The sequence below is a fragment of the Rutilus rutilus genome, assembly GCF_951802725.1.
Source record: "Rutilus rutilus genome assembly, chromosome: 9".
NCBI lineage: Eukaryota > Metazoa > Chordata > Actinopteri > Cypriniformes > Leuciscidae > Rutilus > Rutilus rutilus.
This window is the reverse complement of record NC_140223.1, coordinates 952,570-978,097: the sequence shown is the minus strand read 5'-3', so window position 1 is coordinate 978,097 and position 25,528 is coordinate 952,570. Positions and strand designations below refer to the sequence as shown.

Sequence of the window (25,528 nt, the reverse complement as noted above, 5' to 3'; positions counted from 1 at the left end):
TCAGTAACTCCATCTGGGATTGTGGTGTATTTTTTGGTTTTCTCCGATCAATTTTTAACCGGTCCAATCAGCGAACAGAGGGAGTGGCTGAGAACGATCACGTTGAGATCGTGCGCTAGTTTGAGTTGACATACGTCACGACCAAACGTTAGCAATTGGTTATGGCAGATCCAGAGTGACTCTGGTCAGATCCAATAGTTTTAACTTCAACAGAGTACCCGCCTACAAGGAAGTTAACGCTTGTCAATGGAGAGAGGCCAGACTCTCTGTACAAATGAAATGTACGAGAGTCTGTGTTGATTTAAAAATCTTGCTTTCCCCTGTTGTTTAATTTCATGGAAACAGACACCAGTGATTTTGCCAAGAGATCTCTTATTTATTTTGTTTATAAGACATAGGAGGAAGAGACAATGGCCCAAGCGAAGGTCTTAATTCAGCTTCTCAGTCATCTTCTCTGCATTTCCATCTCTTCCTGATTTTCGGACAAAAGGGTTTGGTTTTTTATACCACTGACCAAGGAAAAAAACTACATCTCCATAGGAACACATGCATTACCAGAGGAACATATGGTTTCCATTAACGTTGGAATGTATTCCCCTTATACTATGCTTGATGGAAAAACACTGCATATACATTTCAGTCTCTCCAGCACACAAAGTCCCAAAGTCTCTCTCCCCCACATCTTCTCAGAATACAATGAGTACAAATAATTATGAATGTATATAAAGAGTATAAAAGAGATACATAATACTACTGATTATGAATATTAATAAAAAGTAATAATAATACTAAAAAACAACATTAAATGATGAAATTTGAGTCTTCAGTCTGGTAGAACCAGGCTAGTCAAATGCAGCACTAAGATCGAGTAACGCTAATAGCGAGATACAACCACGATCGGATGATAAGAGCAAATAATTTGTAACTCTAATGAGGGCAGTCTCAGTACTATGGTACTGTCTAAATCCTGATTGAAAATCCTCGCAGATATCATTTCTTTCAAGAAAGGAACACAGTTGTGAGGATACTGCTTTTTCTAATATCTTTGACAGAAAAGGTAGATTCGAGATTAGGCATGTGCCGGTATTCGGTAATGCGATAAATCGCGGTAATGAATATGCACGATATTGTTATCGCGGGCACTTCAAAATACCGCGAAAAATAATTATCCGAATTTAGATTTTTAGAACGCGCATTATAGCTTATTTTCCATCAACCGCTTAAACAAACACTGCGTATATGCTGCGCGAAACACGTGCGCACTCTGATGTAAACAATCGCCACGTGTATAAGCATGCGGCCGGTGCGCACTTCTAGTCTAATGTAAACAGTCCTCACATGGAGAAGCAGCATGGTGGAAGGAGGAACGCCGCCGCATACAGTCTATGGCCGCCGCCGATCTATCAGGATCCATCCCGCTTCTAAAAGCAGAGCTGCCAACTCGACGCATTCAGCGCGAGACTCTTCACACGCTCACGCCACACATCCGTTTTCTCATGCAGAGAAAAATCGCGGAGCAAAGAGGACACGAAGACCGTCAAACAAGACAGAGCAGGTTACTTTTGATATGAAACAGAACAATTGTGTCACAGAACGTTACATTTAAACCATTTAATGACCAGCAGCATGTTAGATGACTAAAACAAATAGATAAAGAGGAGTATTTTGCTGAATATGTGCACTGCACTTTTTTACATATTTATTATATTTTTACTTGTGTCATTACATAATTGTTATAATGAAAACCACATTATATTTGATTTAATTAGTTATTTGTAACCTTTAATAATACCAGCTGATAGGGCTCTATATGGTTACATTGCATTTTGTGAGATTTTTTTTTTCATGAGAAAAAAATAACATGTGGGCTATCTACTGTAGCCTTCCTAATATTTATCCAAAATTAGTCAATATTGAATCAAGATTTAAATCAAATCCCAAGTATTGAATTGAAATCGTTAAATTTGTGTTAAGCAATAGAAACAGTAGCCTACTAGTCATTGTACCATGTAATCATTGTAAAATGTTGTCACTAAACTTAATAAAATTCAGTTTAGTTACCAAATGTTTTGACAATCACAATTACACCTTGTGATGCAAGTTTTATTTATTTTTTACACCACCCCCCAATCCATCTGTTTCTCATGTGCAATTAAAATATCGTGATAATACCGTATACCGTGATAAAAGCTCACTCAATTAATCGCAGCATGAAAATGTGATACCGGCACATGCCTATTCGAGATCGGCCTGTAATTGACTAATTCTGTAGGATCAAGTTGCGGTTTTTTAACAAGTGGTTTAATCATAGCCAGCTTAAAGTTTTTTGGTTCGTATCCTAGAGACAAAGACAAATTAATGATATTAAGAGGAGGGTCTATGACCTCTGGGAGCATCTCTTTGACAGAACAGGATGTAAATGCAATAACTCTCTTTATTAGAAAATCACAGTTGGTCAGAACACAGAACACAGATGGTCGCCAACACAGCGGGACAGGCGGGCGGACACAAACGCTGGTGGTACAGTGACGCAGGGACCTCGGTGGACAACAGGTGCTGGTGCTTGAGTCCAGTGATGATCCCTCGTGATGGTGCTCTGGTGCTGTGAGTAATCCCTCGGGACGGTGCTCGGTGATCCAGTGCAGAGTGCAGGGAATCCAGGAACGAACACGACAAAGACACGGGGAATCCAATCCGACACGAAGAACACAGGAACAGGCACAGGAAACACACCGGGAAACCACATGATCTGACAACATGAGACACCAGTTACTGAGCATATATAGGGACAAACAATTGAAACCAGCTGGCGCTACTGATCACCGATGATCAGTGACCACGCCCACAGACACACATCCACGCACACACAACAGCACGTTAGACGAGAGACAGACAGTGAATTCGTAAACCGTGACAGTACCCCCTCCCCTAGGAACGCCTCCTGGCGTTCCCCGACGGACTTACCTGTCGATTGTAATCATCGATAAGGGAGTGATCCAGAATGTCTCTAGCAGGAACCCAACTTCTCTCCTCCGGACCGTAACCTTCTCAGTCCACCAGGTACTGAAATCCGCGTCCCCTCCTTCTCGAGTCCAGAATACGGTTAACCGAATACGTTGGTTCCCCATCTACGAGGCGCGGCGGGGGGGAACCGGGGCCGGCGGATTAATGCGTGCATAAAACACAGGTTTAATTTTAGACACATGGAAGGCGGGATGAATTCTCCTGTACGCAGGAGGAAGTTTGAGTCGGACTGCCACCGGACTAATGATCTTGGTGACAGGAAACGGGCCGATGAATTTGGGAGCAAGCTTATTAGATACGGATCGGAGAGGAATATTCTTAGTAGAAAGCCACACTTTTTGACCAACGACGTATACGGGAGGCTTCGACCGGTGGCGATCGGCTTTAGCCTTGGTGCGCGCCCCCACTTGGAGAAGAGTCTCACGGGCTCTACTCCAAGTGTGGCGACACCTCTGGACGAAGGCGTGAGCGGAGGAGACCGCGACTTCAGATTCCGTACTGGCAAAAACTGGTGGCTGGTAACCTAAACTACATTCAAACGGAGTGAGGCCCGTGGATGACACTGGTAACGAATTGTGGGCGTACTCCACCATAGAAAGTTGTTGACTCCAGGAGGAAGGATTCTTGGAAACCAAACATCGCAACACTCTCTCCAGATCTTGGTTGGCTCTCTCCGTTTGGCCATTGCTTTGGGGATGAAACCCCGAAGAGAGACTGACAGTCGCCCCCAGTAATTTACAAAATTCTTGCCAAAATTTGGACACAAATTGGGGTCACCTGTCGGAAACCACGTCCGTCGGGAGGCCATGTAAGCGAAAGACGTGATCTACGACAGTTACCTCTGTCTCTTTGGCTGAGGGTAATTTGGGCAAGGGAATAAAATGAGCCGCCATCGAGAACCGGTCCACGACGGTCAAAACGACCGTCTTGCCCTGGGAGGGCGGGAGGGCGGTAATAAAATCTAGCGCAATGTGGGACCAGGGTCTCGAAGGGACAGACAGCGGTTGGAGAAGCCCATCTGGGGGTCGATTGGAAGTCTTACCAGTGGCACAAACCGAGCAAGCAAAAACAAAACTGCGGATCTCGCGAGCCATTAATGGCCACCAGAATCGTTGCTTCACCAAAAAACTGGTGCGATTAACTCCTGGATGACACGCTATGCTGGAACAATGCCCCCACTGAATGACGTCGGACCGACACTCCTCTGGTACAAACAAACGATTCGGTGGGCAATCGGGCGGAGGCGTTACCCCTTCTAAGGCCGTTATGACCTTCGATTCGACCTCCCATCTGAGAGTGGAGACCACTAATAGTTAGAAGCTATATTATCATGTTTGAGAATTAATTCATATAGAATATCTAGTTAGTTTTCTTATGAAATGATGTGACAGACTGTTACAGGTGCTGGGATAAAAAGGGACCCAAGAGCAGATTAGAAGAGCACTCAATTCATTGTCCAAAAAGCAAAGAAAAAAAACAAATATAATTGGCAGCCAAGCAACCAAGTAAAGGGCAGGACAGAGGTGAAATCCAAGGGGCCGACAGGGATCAAAACCGGGTGAGCAAGCCGAAACAAGATTGAGTACATGGACTAGCCAGTGGTTCCCAAACCTGTCCTGAAGGACCCCCAACACTGCTGTTTTCTTTTTTTCCCTAATCAAACATACCTGATTCAACTCATCAGCTCATTATCACATGGGTTAATGAGCTGAGGAGTTGAATCAGGTGTGTTTGATTAGGGAGAAAAAGAAAACGTGCAGTGTTGGGGGTACTCCAGGACAGGTTTGGGAACCACTGGACTAGACAAATCAGAGGGAAAAAACAAGATCACATAAACAGACAAGGCATGTAAGCTAGGCACGAAAGCTAGGCACGACTAGAACAAGATTGTTTTTTAGGACAGTAGTGAACCGGGCGGTAACCAAGACACACTGATAGAGAAGCAAAGAAAGAGAGAAGCGTAAGTAGTGGAGAAAATCAATGCTAAATGGGAGACAGGTGTGTGTGTGTGTGTGTGTGTGTGTGTGTGTGTGTGTGTGTGTGTGTGTGTGTGTGTGTGTGTGTGTGTGTGTGTGTGTGTAAGAAGAGCATGAGCACTGATTAGAATGAGGTGCAGCTGTGATGGCAGACTGAGAGAAACTGACAACCAAGACACAAAACAAACACAAAAGAAAGGCTGATGATCAAACCAGAGTCTTGACACAGACGTAATATCTCATACTGCATGACTGTGACTGTTTGTGTGTTTTATTTTAGGACTTTTAGATGACAGTCTGATCTTCTGATGATCATCTGATGGTGAATAAGGATCCACTACAGAGACTCACAGTCAACAAAATCAACAGAGACTGAAGATACAGTGACTTCACTGTTATAAATTAAGACTTCATTTAGATTTCAATGATCCTCTGACAGACCTGATGAGGCGGCAGTGAAAGACCTTTTATTTCACAGCAAATTACAGATTCTCATTCATAGATTAACCATTTTATTTGTATAAATGCACAGTAACTCAAAAAGGTTGGAGTTTTGTTACAGAGTAAATATAGAGCCTGAATGTGTTTGTGTTTGTACCAGCAGAGGGAGACAAAGACTAATGAAAGATAAATTTTTCATAATTATGAGGGGGAAAAAAACAGTCAAGCTCACTTTTGGAAAACAAACAATGGAAGCTTGAGTTTTTAATAATAGTTGTATTACATTTGTATTAATGTATTAAAGGTGTCATATGACGCGTTTTCATGTTTTCCTTTTTATTTAGTGTGTTATGTTGCTGTTTGTGCATGTATAAGATCTGCAAACTTAGAAAGCTCAAAGTCTCCTACAAAAAGATTTATTCTATCTGTAACGAGATCAATATTGTAGTTTGAGGGTTCTTTAAATAAATCTTGCAGTAATGGGATTGTGCTTCCTATTGGTGGTGCTGTTGCCCCCTGAGTTCGACCGATCTGCAGAGTAGTATTGGGAAGTTCGGATCATTTTACTGACTCAGATCTTTGAATCTCGTTCATCAAAATGAACAAATCTTTTTTCGAGTCATTTCGTTCATTTCAGCAGAATGTATTTTAATATTTCATGTTAATTACCAAATTCCCCAAACACATCAAGGGCCCTATTTTAACGATCTGAAACGCAAGTATCAAGCGTGAAACGCAAGTAACTTTGTGGGCGGGTCTTGGGCGCTGTTGCTATTATACCGGCGGGATAAATGACTCTTGCGCCCGACGCAAATCTAAAATGGGTTGGTCTGAAGCAGCTTCATTACTCATAGGTGTGGTTTGGGCGTAACGTGAAATAAACCAATCAGAGCATCATCTCACATTCCCTTTAAGAGCAGGCGTGCTTGTTCCATGGCGGATTGCTATTATAACGGCGGATTTGCCAGACGCACGCCAGGAGCGGTTCACAGCCGAGGAGACCGACGTTCTCGTCAAGGCCGTAAAACACAGAGAAGTGACATTGGGGATGGAGAAACACACCACAAATTAGCTTCGGTTAAACAGGCGTATAATAATTTGGGTAAATGTGTAAGCTAGATTTATGCCTATTTTTTCACATCTTCATGGACACAACAATGATTTCCCTCATGTGTTAATTTTTTTTCTTGTAATAATGTATGGTTTTCTAAAAATGAGAACTGCTGCGTCTGTGTGTAGATGAGATAAGCAAAGTGTATGAGCATTGTGCACACGCTACATTGGTTATGGCCAAGCATGCGCCCTAAAAATAGCATATGAGTAACATGCGCACTGACTTTAGACTAGGTTTTTCCTGGTCAGTGGCGGAATTGTTTTCTAAACCTGCAAAATACGTTTGCGCCGGAATACGCCTCCTCTTTGCGCTGAACCGCCCCCGGGAGCGCAAATGCATTTGCTAGTTTACCGAAGTGCGTCTGTGGAGGGAAAAGTCCGCTGTGCGCGGGTGCAAAATAGGAATGATACATGCGTCGGTGTACAAAGTCAATTGCGCTGGGTGCAAGATAGGGCCCCAAATGTTGATGGCATTTAGAATAAGAAAAAAACTGACTGAATAGCGTTTCAAAAAACGTTTCGAGTCTATCGACTTCAGGTTCGAGTGGAGACTCTTTTCTCTCTCCGTTACCGACAGCCTCTATGGGACTGACAGGAAGAAGGAAAGACTCAGCAAAGCCAGAGAGAACCGCTGTGGGGGAGTGGGTTCTGTCGCAGCTCCACACTAAAAGATAAAAATATATCTTTTCTGACCAAATGTTAGACACTGTATACAAATGATTGCACACAATAGACACTGATTGATTTTTACAGTGTGGTCTCTGTTCATATTTACGGGTGTTTTAACAGCTTTATTTACATTTTCATGCACTCTATGATCTTTCCATATGCGACATTTTTCCATGTGCTTCCTAACGAGGTGAAATATGGTTTGATTAGATGGAGCTGAATCATCCCTGAACTCACTGTTTTCTCTCTTCTACTGCTCTGTGTGCAGGTAATTGTTTTTCTCGTAGTGTTTAAGAATTTACTTTGTATTGTTTAGTAAATAATTTGTGCAAACTAGGTTTTGTAACAAAATTTCTGGTTTTTCCATTAATTTCATTCTACATTTAAAGAGAAACATAAAGAGAACAATGTGTAATCATTCTCATATTTGATGTATTATACTTATCTTTTCATGTCATTCTTAATTGATGTTGGAAATGTTTTATACGATCACAAAGCAATATGTTTAATAAGAAAAAGACATTGAATTGTTTAAAAAGTATGTAATTTTCCTATAGAAATTAATACATTTCAGATGTTTAATTTTTGTTTGCTGTTTTGTTAAGTTCAACATAATGTGAATAGGTGAGTAATGTTTGTTATATTGAGAGACGCAGAGCCAGAGAGAACTGCTGTGGATGGAGCTGTATCATCCCCGAACTCTCTATTTCTCTCTTCTACTACTCTGTGTGCAGGAGAATAAACTCTAATATCATCCACGATCTGAGTGTGTGTGCTGCTGAAGGCTGGGACGAACGGTCAGATAAGAAGCAAAGGTCACATGTCTTGTTTAGGAGACTTTGACTGTCTGGATCAGATTTTAATTAGATGAGTGAACCCCTCTGGGTGCCTGTCAGAGCACAGTTTAATATAAGGACGAGGAGACAGTTGAGCAGGTTTAGATGATGTATTAATATAAGATCAATCCACAGAGGTACAGGTATGTCACAGGTAGGTATTACAAGCAGTAGAGGAATTAGTCTGGAAAACAAGAAATACCATAAAAGGATTGTGAATAACAAGGTTAAGCTGGGCATATACAATATTAAACATCCATTGGTACATAAAGGCAGCCAAAGCATACTAAATCCTCATTAGTAACATTGAGGCAGTTATAGGCTACATAACTAAACATTTCGATCTCTATAAACTCTATAAACTCAAACATAAGGCAACATGCTTACTTGTAGGTCAATGACTAACACCTCAAGGTAACTTAAAGGGAAAGTTCACTTTGAAATTAAATTTTGGTATGTTTTAGCTTACCTCAAGGGCATCCAAGATGTAGGTGTCTTTTTTTCCGCAGTAGATTCAATTTTGATATTTTTAGGTCAGACCGTTCTTGCTCTGTCAGTAATATAATGCAGGTCTATGGTCACCACCTCAAAAAGCATGCACAGAGTCCAAATTAAAACAATTCCCCATCGTCCAAATTAAACAATTCCCCATCGTAAGTACACATTGATGGCCTGAGACACGAAACGAGCGGTTTGTGTGAGAAAACGAACAGTATTTATATCGTTTTTACCTTTTGTACACAGCGACGTCCAAGGCTACGTTCACACTGCAGGGCTTAATGCTCAATTCCGATTTTTTGAAAAAATCAGATTTTTTTGCAAGGCCATTCACATTTCCAATTAAATGCGACCTTTTGTGATCTCCTGTGTGAACGTGAAATGACCCAGAAGTGACCCGCATGCGCAGAAGAGTACTCAACGGTCAACGACGTCACTTGTTGTTTGCGGAAGTAGCTAAACTTCAACTAGCTGTGATTCACTCACACACACAAAACACACGAGCGCGCGCAGCGACCGTTACACAAGAGCCAGACAGCAGCCGCTGACCTATCTAATATCAGCACAAACAAGTTAACATAACGTTAGTCATTGGATATATAATGATGGTGGCTGTGGGCTTTTTTTTTTTTTTGTTTGTTTTTTATTAACGGGCTCGTCGAGGTCGACCCGTTCGTCAGATTTACCTCAGCTCGACGAATATGCAGTCCGTTTTCAAACCGATGACTACTTCAACGCAGAATTATGACGTTTGTCGCGTATCAATGATGTGCGGGTCGGATACAAGCGACCTGGCCGTTCAGACTGAAGTCGCATTTCAAAAGATCGGATACGTATCGGATTTGGGACCACATACCCAAGTGGCCTGAGTCGCATTTGAAAAGATCGGATCTGTGTCGTTCAGACTGTCATGAAAAGATCAGATACAGGTCACATAGGGGCAAAAAAATCGGAATTGGGTCGTTTCAGCCTGCAGTGTGAACGTAGCCCAAGTGATCTGATCTGACGTGTACGCAGACTGGTGCATAGATATATCCACTAGATGTCGCCTTGGCTACGGCATTCGTTCAATGAACTGCCGTCGCCAAGGCGACATCTAGTGTATATACCTATGCACCAGTCTGCGTACACGTCACACACTAGGAAGCGCCCGCGCCATCAGATCACTTGGACGTCACTGTGTACAAAAGGTAAAAACGATATAAATACTGTTCGTTTTCTCACACAAACCGCTTGTTTCGTGTCTAAAAGCTAAAACATACCAAAATTGAATTTCAAAGTGAACTATCCCTTTAAGCAGCAAATATCACAGGTAACAATGTCCCCTCAGCGATCGGCGCAACATAACCGTTCAGCAGGCAACAGCTACTTCACTCACAAGAGCGCTCAGTCCGAGAACGATTTTCGATGTCAGAATAAAAGTCCTCTCTTAAAGGAGCCTCTCTTAAAGGAGCCTCTCTTAAAGGAGCCTTTACAACATGTCTAATGCCGGTACACACTGTATGATTTTGTGCTGTTCCAGACGAAAGATGAGCATCGTGAAACAATCATGGTGATTTCTGTGGTCGAGGCTCTTAAACGGTCTTTTGATCAAAGATAGCCTGTGATCATTTACTGAGAGTCATGATCATCTCACAGTGTGTTGCTGCTACGACCTACATCTACTGACTAGCCAATAAAAATTCATCATGAAATGGCGTATTGATCAACACGACATGGCGCTAAAACTTAAAACTGCTTTCCTCAAACTCCATTTGCAAAGTTGGCATGCCAAGTTATCCTCTTTTCTCTAGTCACTGAACGAAACAGCCTGAGACAAAGAGGCATCAGACATAAATTCATCTTTTATATAATATAAAATATATAATATAAAGATATTATATCTTTTATATCTTTTAAATGCGAATTTTGTCATTATTTTGGAGCATGCTAATCATGCTAACAATATGAGAATCGTGGTAACAATGCTACCAAATTGTTAAATCATGATATAATCATGCTAGCAACAAGCTAATCATGTTAACAACGTGTTAACAACATGCTAATCATACTATCAACATGTTAATCATGCTAATCTTAATAGCAACACACTATCAACATGTTAGCAAAACATGCTAATTATACTAGCAACATGTTAATTGTGTTAGCAAACATGTCAAAATGTTAGCAATTTGTTTAATAATGCTAGCAAAATGTTAAAGAAATGTTAGCAGCAATGTGTTAAATCATGTTAGCAACATGCTAGAAATATGTTAACAACATGCTAATCATGTTAACAACATGTTCACAACATGCTAATCATGCTAGCAGCACACTAGCTAAATGCTAACAACAGGCTAAACAATGCTAACAACATGTTAATCGTGTTAAAAACAAACATGCTATCAAATAGTTAAATCAGGTGTGATGGTGAGATACTGACAAAATGCTAGCAACATGTTAATAATGGGAAAAAAACATGGTAGCAAAGTGTTAAATCATGTTGGCAAATTTCATTTTGAGCGTTGCACTTTCTCCTAGACAAGTGAACCATCTTTGTGTATCGAAAGTCTTTGGTATAAACCAGTAATAATAAAAGTATATCATAGTTAATCTATCATAATTAAGAAGGATTATATCTGTAAAGAATTAACTACTGTACAATATAAAATTTATTTTAGCAAAAATTATGTTTAGCAACATGCTAGCAACAGGCTAAACAATGTTAACAGTGTGATAAAACATGTTAGCAAATTGTTAAATCAGGTGTGATGGTGAGATGCTCTTCTCGTCTGTGTTCTGCTCCATTCCACAGATATATGAGCTTTTCAACTCCTCGTTCAGCTCTGAAATCAGCATGAAAATGAAAATGTGTAAATGTGATGTATGTGGTCCCGCACATAAAGCACAGCTGCCATCAAATAACAACATGACTGATGTTCAGTCAGCATATGTGTGAGTGTGTGGTGTTGTAAGGCCCGCTATATTGGCCCAATTGCCGGTTCGCCAATATACGGGGAAGGAATAATGTGCTCTGTCCTCACTCATGCAAAGTATGGGTTGGTTAAATTTGTAATACATTAATCATATGTATTTACTCGTTAATTCATCTGACTCCATAAATGAAAGGTTTAATAATATCTATGCCTCACTGAAAGTGAGCGAATGTTTGACTATTCCTTATAACCATTAAAGGAACAATGTCAAAATCAGTTAGAATAATCACGTGTAACAATTTAATATTTCAGATATCAGAGATCAATTCCACAATCAATTCAAATATCTAGAACATGATTATACATTGGTTACACCAAAGAATCTTACCCAGCTTGTAACCTGAGATAGAAAGAGAGAAAGGGAAAGAAAGAGAAAGAGAGAGAGAGAGGGAGAGAGAGAGAGAGAGAGAGAGAGAGAGAGGGAGAGACCACCTATTCCATTTGTGACCAGCAAAGAAGCCCCCAGATAGAGCACGCACACCTTCCTTTATCCTGTTTGCCCAGGTGATATGGGGGATGGGGAAAACCACCCTCAAATGGCTTAACCAGTTTTCTCTAAACTTCTATAAACCTTATTACCTTTTATTTTATTATTTTATTTATCTGGATATGAGATATCTGTACCACTCACTTTGAGACATTTCAAATGACACCAAAAACATAACAGTCAATGATAAACATTCACATTAAACCATATTCTTGTGTGAGTTCTTAGTATTTTGCGGAAGTGAGGTCGTATGGGGGAGGTCAAATGGTAATTAGCCCTTTGTCTCAGACCAGGGCCTCAACCAGTATTTTCAGTCTTACAGTGTGTGGAGGAGCACAAGCACTGAGAGAACACACTCCTGATAGACGTCTGAAGCACAGATGAAGGTCTGTGATGTCCAGCTGCTGTTTCCCTCCGGCAGAACTGATTGTGCCGTTCACACTGTCCCAGGGTTTAGTGTGGCATCAGTAGCAGCTGAGAGTTCAGTGCAGGTGTGATGGAGAGATGCTCTTCTCATCTGTGTTCTGCTTCATCAATCCTCACATACAAACAGAAAGAGACCAGCACATCATTCATGTCTGGAGACCTTCTTCACGTTTAACAGCAACTCTTTCAGAATGTGTGATTCTTCAAACTCTGAGGCTTTACCTGCACGACTGCACTGAAGAAACGCGTGTTGCCCAGATTACTGAGAGCCCTGACAGACACGACACCAGCGCTTCATGTGGAGCTGATTTCAGGCTTTTGGGATGTTGTCCTGTTTTTATGTCTTTCTTTCAACCTTTCCGCTTCTCTTTCGCTTTGTCCACCGTCTCTTCAGGATTCTCCATGATTCTCTCTTTCTTCCTCGCTTCTTATTCTCTGATAGTTATCATTGCAATATGTTACAAGACAATGTTTTTATTTTCAGACATTAGGTCATAGATCCTAAATAATGTGCCTTAATATTGTTATGATAAAGTCACTAACAAAAACATTTAAATTCAGACTCTCTCAGGGGAATCTTGTCCCGACTGTCATCTGAAGTTTATATACTGTACGCAGGCTTGGGAGGGTTACTTTAAAAATGTATTCCGTTACAGTTACAAATTACTTTATAAAAAAAGTATTCAGTAACGTAATTCAGTAACAAAATATGATGAATGTCAAGTACTATACTATAGAGTTTTTAACGGGCCTGAAAATTACAACCCGACCCGACCCGGCCCGTGGCTTTTAAAGCCCGGACCCGATGTAACCCGACACATCACCATGAATTATCTGCCCGAACCCGGCCCGCGGCCCGATGTTGCGTCTGAATTTTTTTTTCTCATACACGTATTATCATGACCAGCAGACGGGAATTCAAATCAACCTTTAATGTTCACGCCTTTTAACAATACAAACAATACAAACAACTGAAACAATAAACTTTAAAAATATAAATAGGCTGTAGTAGCGACGGTGAATTCACCTGCGGCAAGTTTACTTTTCACCAACTCCATCTTCTTCTCTCCAGGCTAAAGGCGTGCATGCAGCGGCGTCAGGTCTGCCCCCGCCCCTCTCCATGATGCACGTTGCACGCAGCAGCCAGACTTTCTTTACAGTGAACAGCAGCGATGATTAATAAATGTTTTTTTTTTTTTATTAAGTATGTTTATTTTATTTTATTTTATTTTTTTAAGATTAAGCCCGAGGTCCGACCCGACCCGAGTCATTTGATTATATTTTCGACCCGAACCCGAACCCGGGTTTGTCGGGCCGACCCGACCTGTTGAGAACTCTACTATACTATGAAAGTAATGTAACTGATTACTTTTGGATTACTTCAAGGTCACGTATATAAATAAAGTCAAGCAAGGAGAAATTTTTATTTATTAAGAATTTGGTCCAGTGTACAATATTTGCAAAATATACACACAGGCCTGAATATATATTTATGTAAAGGGATACACAGACATCTAGTGGCTAAAGTATGGTATTACAGATTATTTTGTTTTATTTGTAACAAATTTTTTACAAAAAAATAAAAACACAACATTTAAAAATTTCACACAATCTACATATTAGTTTATTTTAAAATAGGCCTACATGTTGACTAAAGCCGTGATCTTTCTTAATTTGCCTGACTGAACTTGCGGCGTTGGCAGTGGGAGTTCCCCTACGTTACCTAGACAGCGAACATCCCGTTACGTGAGAAAAGATTAAGAAAGGACATTTTGGGTACTAAAAAAGCTACTCTCCTAATTTCTACAAAATAGCAGCGGAATTTCCATGAATTAAAAGCGATTTTACCCGCAGGCAGCATCGTTTCAATCAATCAATCAATCAATCAAACTTTATTTATAAAGCACTTTACAACGACCGAAGTAGACCAAAGTGCTGTACACAATAATAAACAAATATACAAAACAACACAACTCATGCAGCATAAAATACAAAGTGAAATAAATTAAAACAAAACGTATAAAACAAACCATAAACTGCAAAACCATAAAAAGCAAAATGTCAACTCCTGGTGTTAAAGGCCAAAGAAAATAGATGAGTTTTTAAAAGAGATTTAAAATGAGTGATTGAAGTGGCCTGTTTTACCGGCTGAGGCAGGTCATTCCACAATTTTGGAGCTGCCACTGCAAAAGCGCGGTCCCCTCTGAGTTTACGTTTTGTTTTGGGCACATGTAGGAGCAGTTTATCAGCTGACTTAAGAGAACGAGTGGGTGTGTGGAGATGTAATAACTCAGAGATATAAGATGGGGCAAGACCATTTAATGATTTAAAAACAAATAAAATAATTTTAAAATGAACCCTGTACTGTACAGGCAGCCAGTGAAGCGACGCTAAGACGGGTGTAATGTGTTCATATTTATGTACTCCTGTTAAGAGACGTGCTGCTGCGTTTTGCACCATTTGAAGACGAGCTAAAGAAGACCCACTAACCCCCACAAATAGTGCATTACAGTAATCCAGCCGGCTAGTAATAAAGGCATGGATTACTGTCTCAAATTGTCGTCCTTCTAAAAAAGGCTTTACTTTGGCCAATTTCCTCAGCTGGAAGAAGCCTGTTTTAACTACTGCTCTGATCTGGCTGCTGAAGTTAAGATCAGCATCGATTTTAACCCTCTGGGGTCTGAGGGGTTTTCTGGGCCCTGGAGGTGTTCTGACATGCTCTGACATTTGTTTTGTTTTTTTCAGTTATTTATAAACATGTTAATGGCAAAGGTGTAAATTCACTCTATATAGCACAAACAGGGCTACCATAATATCTGATCAACATGCTTGTAAATCTTTGTATTTTTAAGAGAATAATGTTTATGCGTGGTTATTTGAAAAAATAAAAATGAAAGTTGCTGAAATAAGACCACAAAACGTCTCGGTTACATATGGTAACCCTCGTTCCCTGAGGGAGGGAACGGAGACGTACGTCGTGGTGAACGACGAATAGGAATCTCGCTAGAGAGGCCAATCTACTTCGAGTGAAACTAAAACAAGCCAATACACATTGGCGTGCAATCATTTGTATCAGCTGCGCAGCCTCGCAGCGCGGGTATTTAACGAGCAGCTGATGCGATTGCACTTCAGTTTTTTGCTGAGAAGCCAAGCCTGAAAAAGCTGGACGCCCCTGCGGGTAGCAGCAGATGTGGCGACGGGACGTACGTCTCCGTTCCCTCCCTCAGGGAACGAGGGTTACCATATGTAACCGAGACGTTCCCTATCGTCCGGTCACTACGACGTACGTCGTGGTGAACGACGAATAGGAATCCCTACCAAAGCGCCACAGCTGCTGCACCCCTTCCAGCGCCCTGTGTAAGCCTCCACACCTTCTTGCCTGGAAGAACGATAGGAGAAGGCTTACACCGAGAGTATCCGTCACTGTTGTTCCGTTATAACCCATACAGTGAGATTATTGGATAACACTGGGAAAGCGTGCCCGATCTGAGGGAGGGGAACGCTGCGGGAGCCACATTCTTAAGGAGAGTTATGTGGGAATAGACATATGGACTAACCCGAGGGTTGTACTGCATATGAATAATGGGTGACTTAGCCCAAGGGAAAGACACAGGCTTCCGTTTAGGAGCAGCCGTGGAGAATATACACATATGGGATCCCCGTAGGGTCACACATATGGAACCCAGCCTAGACCCGGATCTCAAGGATTCAGCGGATACAGGCCTGGCACTGGACGCTCCGCCATGTCCGTGCCGAGGGTGTTGGAGGACTCAACAGGTTCGACTCTGGAGAATAAGGATGCACAGTAGGGTGCAGCAAGCCGACAGAGCCGGTACTCTCAGTGCTTCTACCCGTTTAGGGTGAAAACACGGGAGGACACGGGCTCTACACGTAGGCTATAGTATCTAGCGAACGTGTTAGGTGTCGCCCAGCCCGCAGCTCTACAGATATCTGTTAGCGAGGAGCCACGTGCTAGCGCCCAAGAGGATGCAACGCCTCTCGTGGAGTGTGCATGCAACCTGAGCGGGCAGGGCATGCCTTGAGCTTCGTAAGCCAAGGCGATGGCATCCACTATCCAGTGGGCCATCCTCTGCTTGGAGACAGCCTTTCCCTTCTGCTGGCCTCCGTAACAGACAAAGAGCTGGTCTGAGGTCCTGACGCTTTGAGTTCTGTCCACGTACATACGCAGAGCGCGAACGGGACAGAGCAAAGCCAGGGCTGGGTCTGCCTCCTCCAGGGGCAGCACTTGCAGGTTCACTACCTGATCTCTAAAGGGAGTGGTAGGAACCTTGGGCACATAGCCAGGCCGGGGTCTCAGTACAACATGGTTGTCACCCGGCCCGAACTCTAGGCACGACTCGTCGACCGAAAATGCTTGCAGGTCCCCTACCCTCTTGATCGAGGCCAGTGCAATCAGCAGCAAAGTCTTCAAGGAGAGAAGCTTTAAGTCTGCTGACTGCAAAGGCTCAAAGGGAGCATCCTGAAGTGCTCGGAGCACCAGGGAAAGGTCTCAAGAGGGTATGGAGGGGGGACGAGAGGGATTTAATCGTCTCGCCCCCCTAAGGAACCTGACGACCAGGTCGTGCTTCCCAACTGTTTTGCCATCTATGTGGTCATGATATGCTGAAATAGCAGCAGCATGCACTTTAAGGGTGGAGGGAGACAGCCTTCGCTCCAACCCTTGCTGCAAGAAGGAAAGCACTGACCCTATCGAACATCTTCGGGGGTCCTCTCTGCGGGAGGAACACCACTCGACGAACAGGTTCCACTTCAAGGCATACGCACGTCTCGTAGACGGCGCTCGCGCAGAAGTGATGGTGTTAAGTACCTCTGGGGGTAAGTCACCTAGAACCTCCGCGTCCCGTCTAGGGACCAGACATGGAGTTTCCAGAGGTCTGGACGCGGGTGCCATAGGGTGCCCCGTCTCTGAGTCAGAAGATCCTTCCTCAGAGGAATGGACCAGGGAGGGACTGTCACGAGGAGCATGAGTTCTGGGAACCAAGTCCGGGTGGGCCAATAGGGAGCCACCAGAAGGACCTGCTCCTCGTCCTCCCTGACTTTGCACAGGGTCTGTGCAAGTAGGCTCACTGGGGGAAATGCATATTTGCAGAGGCCCCGGGGCCAGCTGTGAGCCAGTGCGTCCGTGCCGAGTGTTCCCTCGGTCAGGGAGTAAAACAGCTGGCAGTGGGAGGTCTCTGAGGAGGCAAACAGGTCTACCTGAGCCTCCCCGAACTCTCTCCAGATCAGCTGAACCGCCTGGGGGTGGAGTCGCCATTCTCCCGGGAGCACAGCTCGTGATAGCTCGTCGGCCACACGGTTGAGCACACCGGGGACATACATGGCTCGAAGCGACCTCAGACGCTTCTGACTCCAAAGGAGGAGATGGCGGGCGAGTTGCGACATGCGACGGGAGCGTAGACCACCTTGACGGTTGATGTACGCAACGGTCGCAGTGTTGTCCGTATGGACCAGCACGTCTCTGTCCTGTAGTGGCCTTTTTAGGCGGGTCAGAGCGAGACGAACTGCTAGCAACTCGAGGCAGTTGATGGGCCAGTGCAGTTGGGGGCCCGTCCACACCCCTGACACTGCATGCCCGTTGTACGTGGCACCCCAGCCGGTGGCAGAGGCATCTGTGAATACCACAGCATGCCTGGACACCTGTTCCAAGGGGACTCCTGCCCGAAGGAACGAGGGGTCTGACCACGGGCTGAAGGTCTGGCGGCACGCCGGTGTGATTGCCACCCGGTGAGTGCCGTGATGCCACGCCCATCTCGGGACTCGGCCGTGAAGCCAGTGCTGAAGCGGTCTCATATGGAGCAGCCCGAGCGGAGTTACCGCTGCTGCCGCTGCCATATGCCCCAGGAGCCTCTGAAAACATTTCAGTGGGACCGCCGTCCTGCCTTTGAACGAGTTCAAGCAGTTCAGCACCGACTGAGCGCGTTGCTCTGTGAGGCGCGCTGTCTGTGCGACCGAATCCAACTCCATACCAAGATAAGAGATCCTCTGCACGGGGGCGAGTTCGCTCTTCTCCCAGTTGACCTGAAGGCCCAGCTGGCTGAGGTGCCTGAGCACGAGGTCCCTGTGTTCGCATAACTGATCTCGAGAGTGTGCCAGTATGAGCCAGTCATCGAGATAGTTGAGAATGCGAACGCCCTGTTCTCTCATGGGAACAAGGGCCCCCTCCGTGACTTTCGTGAAGACACGGGGGGACAGGGCCAGCCCGAAGGGCAGGACCTTGTACTGATATGCTCGACCCTCGAATGCAAAGCGCAGAAACGGCCTGTGTCGAGGAAGAATCGAGACATGAAAGTACGCGTCCTTCAGGTCGATCGCTGCAAACCAATCTTGGGGACGGATGCATTCGAAAATGCGTTTCTGCGTAAGCATTTTGAACGGTAGCTTGTGAAGGCTCCGATTCAAAACTCGCAGGTCCAAGATCGGTCGTAACCCACCTCCTTTCTTGGGTACAATGAAGTAGGGACTGTAGTGCCCTGACCTCATATCGGCTGGAGGGACCGGCTCTATCGCATCCTTCGCCAGTAGGACTGCGATCTCCGCGCGCAAGACATGGGCATCGGCTGCTCTCACTGTAGTGGAGTGGATGGCCCGAAACTTGGGGGGACGCCGGGCGAACTGAATCGCATAGCCGAGCCTGATGGTCCGAATGAGCCAGCGAGACGGACTGGGGAGCGCTAACCAGGCTCGCAGAGACCGTACAAGCGGGACCAAAGGGACCGTAGGCGTACCCGGAGTGGGGCAGCGAGGTGGAACACAGGGGCTCGACTCGGGAGGCTCTCTCTGGGAGGCAGCCCGTAGCGGAGTCTGAGTGTGCTGTGCAACACTTACCTGATTCCACGAGGCCGGAGGTGCAGGAGGCGGCTTGGTTGCGTTCTCGAACTGCACACTGCTGCCTGCTGGCGATAGAAGAGGCGGATGAGAGTGGTGAGGATTCTCTCCCCCCACTGCTCTCCGGGCCCTCTTCGGACCCAGAGATGTAAGAAACTGCTCTTTTATTGAAAATTTGGGTACCGCTGGTTTTGAGGCCAGGAAAACAAGGATTTTCCACCCGGCCCTCTTCCGGGGGATGGAGCGATGCGGTCATCGTCTCCTGGAGAGCAGTCCCTGCCATCTCTGGGTCGCCCGTCCTAGGGCCGCTTGCTCCTGGCTTTGCCGCCCTTCTTAGCGGGGTCCTGGACGGGCGGGGCGGCCCGCCTGCGACTGGCTCCACGGCGCCGTTTAGATGGAGGCTGCTGCGGCGGCGCGGGAGCAGGGGCAGACGCAGGAGGCCGCCCTCGGCGACGAGCAGACTGAGGAGCCGCAGACGGAGGGGTGGGAGCAGCAGCTGGCCGCCGCGGCAGGATGTGACGGATGGCCTCAGTCTGCTTTTGTACAGCCGAGAACTGCTGGGCGAAGTTCTCGACCGCGTCGCCGAAGAGGCCGGTCTGGGACACGGGGGCGTTAAGGAACCGGAGCTTGTCGGTCTCCCGCATGTCCGCCAGACACAGCCAGAGATGGCGTTCCTGGACCACCATGGTGGACATCGCACGACCCACCGACCGCGCGGTCACCTTCGTCGCACGAAGCGCGAGGTCCGTCGCGATGCGAAGTTCCTGAAGAACTTGGGGATCATGACCACCCTCGTGCAGGTTCTTCAGTGCCTTGGCCTGATGAACCTGCAGCAACGCCATGGCGTGCATGGCAGAGGCAGCTTCCCCACAGGCCTTGTAAGCCTTGCCGGTTAGATCCGACGAGTACTTACAGGCCCGTGAAGGGAGACACGGTTCTCCGCGCCAAGTGGAGTTAGGGCACAGTTGCATAGCAACGGCCCGTTCCACTGGCGGGATGCGCGTGTATCCCTTAGCTGCCCCGCCATCAAGGGTGGTGAGGGAGGAGGAGCCACCGGAACGGTTTCTGGCAGTGAAAGGTGCCGTCCACGTCCCCGTAAGCTCCTCATGCACTTCCGGGAAGAAAGGCACTGGGGTGGGTTGCTGAGAACCAGCGCGCGCCACCCCGAGATACCAATCATCCAACCTCGAGGGTTCGGGACACGGTGGAGGATTCCACACGAGCCCGAACCCGTTGGCGGCCCGGGAAAGCATGGCCATCATCTCCGGGTCCGTCTCAGGCATCGTTGACACACCCGAAGGAGGTAACGGCGCTGAGTCGTCATCCGCAGAGACATCTGACCCACCCTCCGATGCCGCGATCGACATCTGATCCTCACAGGGAGCCCCAAAGGAGACAACCGGTACACACCGCGAGGATGGTCCAGCTTTCTCCAATGGGGGCTCAACTGGCTGCGGAGCATGAGAGGGGTGAGGGCTCCTAGGGGGTTGGTTCCCCGAAGGAGACGCGCTCACCGTGATCCTCAGGTCACCCATGTCACTGCCCGAAGCAACCCTCTGAGGAGGATTGGATCGAGGCAGCGGCACGGGGACTCCGCCCCTTTGCAGGAACGTGAGTCTCGACCGCAGCTCCGCGATGGTCATCTTCCCACAATGGGTACATGACTCATCCACAAACGCTGCCTCAGCGTGTTTAATGCCCAGACACACGAGGCAGCGTTTGTGACCATCCTGTGAGCCCAGGTAACGACCGCATCCAGAAACACACAGATAGAAAGTCATTTTTTCTCACTTGAAAAAGACGCTCTCTATCTGTGTAAGCTCTTTTAGGGACTGCTCTCACTGGTGCTGAAACACACAGGGGGAACAGACACTGCGAACACAAACGGGAATGTGCACCCGTCTGTGCGCTCTCTCTCTCTTCTCGCTGTCTTACCAGCTGTAATAACAGCCTTTGAGCGCTCGCGGCGCACCTTACCAGCTGTAAAAACAGCCTTTTTTGTTTGCTCAGTTTACCGTGACAAACCACAGAAAAACAAACACACAAAGAAGAAAAAGAAGACTGTCCCCGCTGCCGTGTTGTGACACCCGCACCGAAAGAGAGATCCAAAAGGCTCGTTTCCTTCCACTCTCAGAAGACGCATCGAAGTGCTTGGCTCCGAAGCAAAAATCTGAAGTGCAATCGCATCAGCTGCTCGTTAAATACCCGCGCTGCGAGGCTGCGCAGCTGATACAAATGATTGCACGCCAATGTGTATTGGCTTGTTTTAGTTTCACTCGAAGTAGATTGGCCTCTCTAGCGAGATTCCTATTCGTCGTTCACCACGACGTACGTCGTAGTGACCGGACGATAGGGAACACATACTAAATATGTGTCCACAAGACTTTTGACTAATGTATGTTGTCGCTTCGAGTTCTGGCTTCAAAATTATGTGAAAATCATCCTGCCTAATCGTTCTCATAAAACAATACATTGATTTAACCCTCTGATGGTCGTTATTTATGTCTACACTCGAGTTCTTTGGGGTCTCTAGAGACCCCAGACAATAACATTTAATTTTGTAACAAGATAATAGTTTTTTTTTTTTTACAAATGTAATTTTATTCTGTTTGTTAATGTTTTTACTCAACATTTGTGCAGTTTTTGGAGAATTTATGATATTTTTTAAATTTCTATAAATAAATAAATAAATAAATATATAAATATTTAAATAGGCTTTTTACAAAAAAACAGCATTTGATGTAAAATTCACTTTATAAAAGACCCAGATTTCTAACTTTCATTCATGGGGATAACATGGATGATTTTAAATGGTTTAATGTAACATTTATGCCCATTTTTTGGAAAATGCAGTTTTAAAATAAAAAATAATCATTTTAACCACTAGATGGCTATAGAGCTCCAGTATATGCTATTTGCTATTAGACTACCTGAAAGATATCTTTTCACAAGTTGGATTCAGTTGGATTCATATCTAAATATTATAAAATCACAATTATAACAAAAATAAAATATTTTTTGTCAAAGTTTAGCATTTTTTGTACCAACACATTATAGCCTTACAAATGTTCCTGTGTCTGTATGCGTGTGTGTGTGTGTGTGTGTGTGTGTGTGTCTGTGTGTGTGTGTGTGTGCACATTTTTCAATGTGTCAGTGTCACCAATTTATTTTTGTGGTGGTACTGCATTTTGGATGATTTTATTTGACACATTATAGCCTTACAAATGTTCCTGTGTGTGTATGTGTGTGTGTGTGTGTGTGTGTGTGTGTGTGTGTGTGTGTGTGTGTGTGTGTGTGTGTGCGTGTGTGTTTACATTTTCAATGTGTCAGTATCACCAATTTATTTTTGTGGTGGTACTGCATTTTGGATGATTTTATTTGACAAATTATAGCCTTACAAATGTTCCTGTGTGTGTGTGTGTGTGTGTGTGTGTGTGTGTGTGTGTGTGTGTGTGTGTGTGTGTGTGTGTGTGTGTGTGTGTGTGTGTGTGTGTGTGCATTTTTCAATGTGTCAGTGTCACCAATTTATTTTTGTGGTGGTACTGCATTTTGGATGATTTTATTTATGAAGGTAAAACAGTAGCAAAACCCGAGAGCATGTAAATGTGAATTTGAGAACTTGTACAATAAATATTCGTACTTGTACATGAACATTTACACTCACAGCTCCAATGTGAAAACCTGTAAAATAAAAATCTGAAGTTGAATGTTGAAATTTGCACTCGCAAACAATAGTCACAAACCTGTATTCTGAATCTGAAGCTGCAGACAAGTAGACACAAATGTGTAAAATGCCATTCACAGAAATACAACGACAGACACAAACTTGTAATATATATTTTGCGTTTAATCTTACGTTCACATTCGCGGTACTTCCTCAATTAAGCACTTGCAGCTTCTCAAATCTGTCACTGCAATTTCAAATTTCGCGCCTTGACTTTTGCTACTCTTTTCGCGATTTATTAGGTGCAAAACTAATTTGTGCACTTGAAACTCAGAGGCGGTGAGAGGGAAAGGGGGGCGAGAGGAGGGGGGGGTCAAAGGAGCCGTTTTATTGGTTGGCACCTAGCCAATGAAATGGGAGTTCGATGATGTCACGAAACCCGCGTGCACTGAAACACTAACATGGCTTAATGCATTAGACTGATATTAAAATAAATAAACGAAATTATCAAACTCAGTAGACACAATGCTAATGCATACTACAGAAAAGCAGATGAGCACAGAATATGACGTAAAACATATGACGTATGCCATATATATATATGCCCTATATATATATATATATATGTATACCATAGACTGTAAAAGACACACACACACACACACACACGTACGTACGTATATATATATATATATATATATATATATATATATATATATATATATATATATATATATATATATAATTTATTTATGTTTCGTTTGTTTTTGTGTGTCCAACAGTTAGGCTAGGGTGAATATTTAAAACATTTACATTTTTCCAAAGCGACTTACATTGCATATTAAGGTATACAATTTACATTATTATCAGATAATTTAGGTGCATTTTCATATTGCAATGGAATTGGCACATATATATATATATATATATATATATATATATATATATATATATATATATATATATATGAAGAGTTCAGATGCAAAAGCCTCTAAATGCCATTTGAAATTTTCTTATAGAATGATCATTTTTATCAAGCTCGTATATTTAAGTTCAGTAATTTCACTTGAATGATAATTAATAGGTAATCTTCACTGCCATTTAAGTGAAATTATTGAATTTAAATATACGAGCATCTGAACTCTTCATATATATATAAGCAAATGTGTGTTCAGTGCAAATAAACTTGCTGCCTAGTGTTTTATTAATAAAGTAACAAATTATGTGTTTTTTTTATTGTTTTTAATTTTTATTTTATAACTGTTGGTCCATTAAGCCTCATTAAGCGTTTTCTTGGGTTTCGAGGAAAACGTACAATTAAACGCGTTGCGTTCATATTCTGTGCTCAATTTTTTTCTGTATAGGCTATATGGTGTTTCCTGTTTGGTCTTTTAATACCACTGTCTCAATTAAACGGGTTGCGTTCATATTCTGTAAAACTATTCCAGTAAGACTAATGATATTTCATAAAAATATTTTCCAAGCGTTTTAAAAAATAGCTGATACATATGCATACAAATGTTTGCATTGTGGCTGGCGTTGTTCATTGGTGAGGCATCGACCAATAAAATGACTTCATTCCGACCCCAGCCCCGCCCCCGACTCTGCTCTCTCAAGTCTGCATTTACAAGTGCACGAGTGAGTTTTGCTACAGGCATATCGCAAAAAGAGTAGCATAAAAGTCTAAGCGCTAGGATTTGAAGCTGTACTGCCAGATATGAGAGGTTGTGAGTGCCGACTTGTGGTTGTACAACGAAACTGAACTAAAGCACAAAGATAAATGTGTAGTACACAATTGTGCCTGTCATTTTGTTTATGTAAATGACACTTTACACATTTGTAACTATTAATCTGCAACTTCGAATTCAAAACACAGGTGTTCTGAGTATTGTCTGTGTGTGCAAATCGATAGATGCAGCTTTTCACATCAGAGCTGCAAGTATAAATTTCAACTTACAAATACAAATATTAATTTTACAAGTTCTCACATTCAAATTAGCAAGCTCTCGAGTTTTGCTACTGTTTTACCTTCATATTTATTTGACAAATGATAAGAGAACAGTTTTTATAGTCTCAAAAATGTATTCCTCTATATGTGTGTGTGTGTGTGTGTGTGTGTGTGTGTGTGTGTGTGTGTGTGTGTGTGTGTGTGTGTGTGTGTGTGTGCGCTTGTTGTGAGCAAAATAATTCAGCATTGTGGATGCTTTTTGAATTGGTGGAAGTGTGCCACTTTATTTCTGTCGATGTGTTCTGCGTTGTTTCTGATTTTGATGATGAATTTTGTCTATTTTGATTGCGGGGTCTCCAGAGACCCCGAGGACCTCGAGTGTCACAAATTTTGTCACGCTAACATAAAAACAGATATCATTCCACTTTATTATTTTTTTTGTAGATCTAGAAAGTGTTAAGAGCCGTAGAAGGTTTCATACCATTTGGACAAAGGGAACATTTTTTTTAATTTGAGCAAAAGTCATTTGCGGGTCAAAAAGACCCCGCGGACCATCAGAGGGTTAACCCTTTAGGCGCCAGAGGTTTTTTCCTAAAACGGTAGATTTTGACATCTTAATTTCAAA

General features: G+C 43.8%; 2 protein-coding genes across 2 annotated transcripts in view; both read left to right on the top strand.

Annotated features, from left to right (window-relative positions):
• Positions 1-5,925, top strand: part of LOC311297684 (protein NLRC3-like) — a 191,504-nt gene extending 185,579 nt beyond the window's left edge. Inside the window, exon 11 of the mRNA XM_084420086.1 lies at positions 5,281-5,925. Coding sequence (XP_084276212.1) covers positions 5,281-5,293 — 13 coding nt within the window. The 3' untranslated portion in view covers positions 5,294-5,925. The remainder of the gene's footprint in view (positions 1-5,280) is intronic.
• LOC311297683 (NACHT, LRR and PYD domains-containing protein 3-like) overlaps positions 1-25,528 on the top strand; it is a 432,890-nt gene that overhangs the window by 192,001 nt on the left and 215,361 nt on the right. The gene's annotated exons all lie outside the window — the stretch shown is intronic.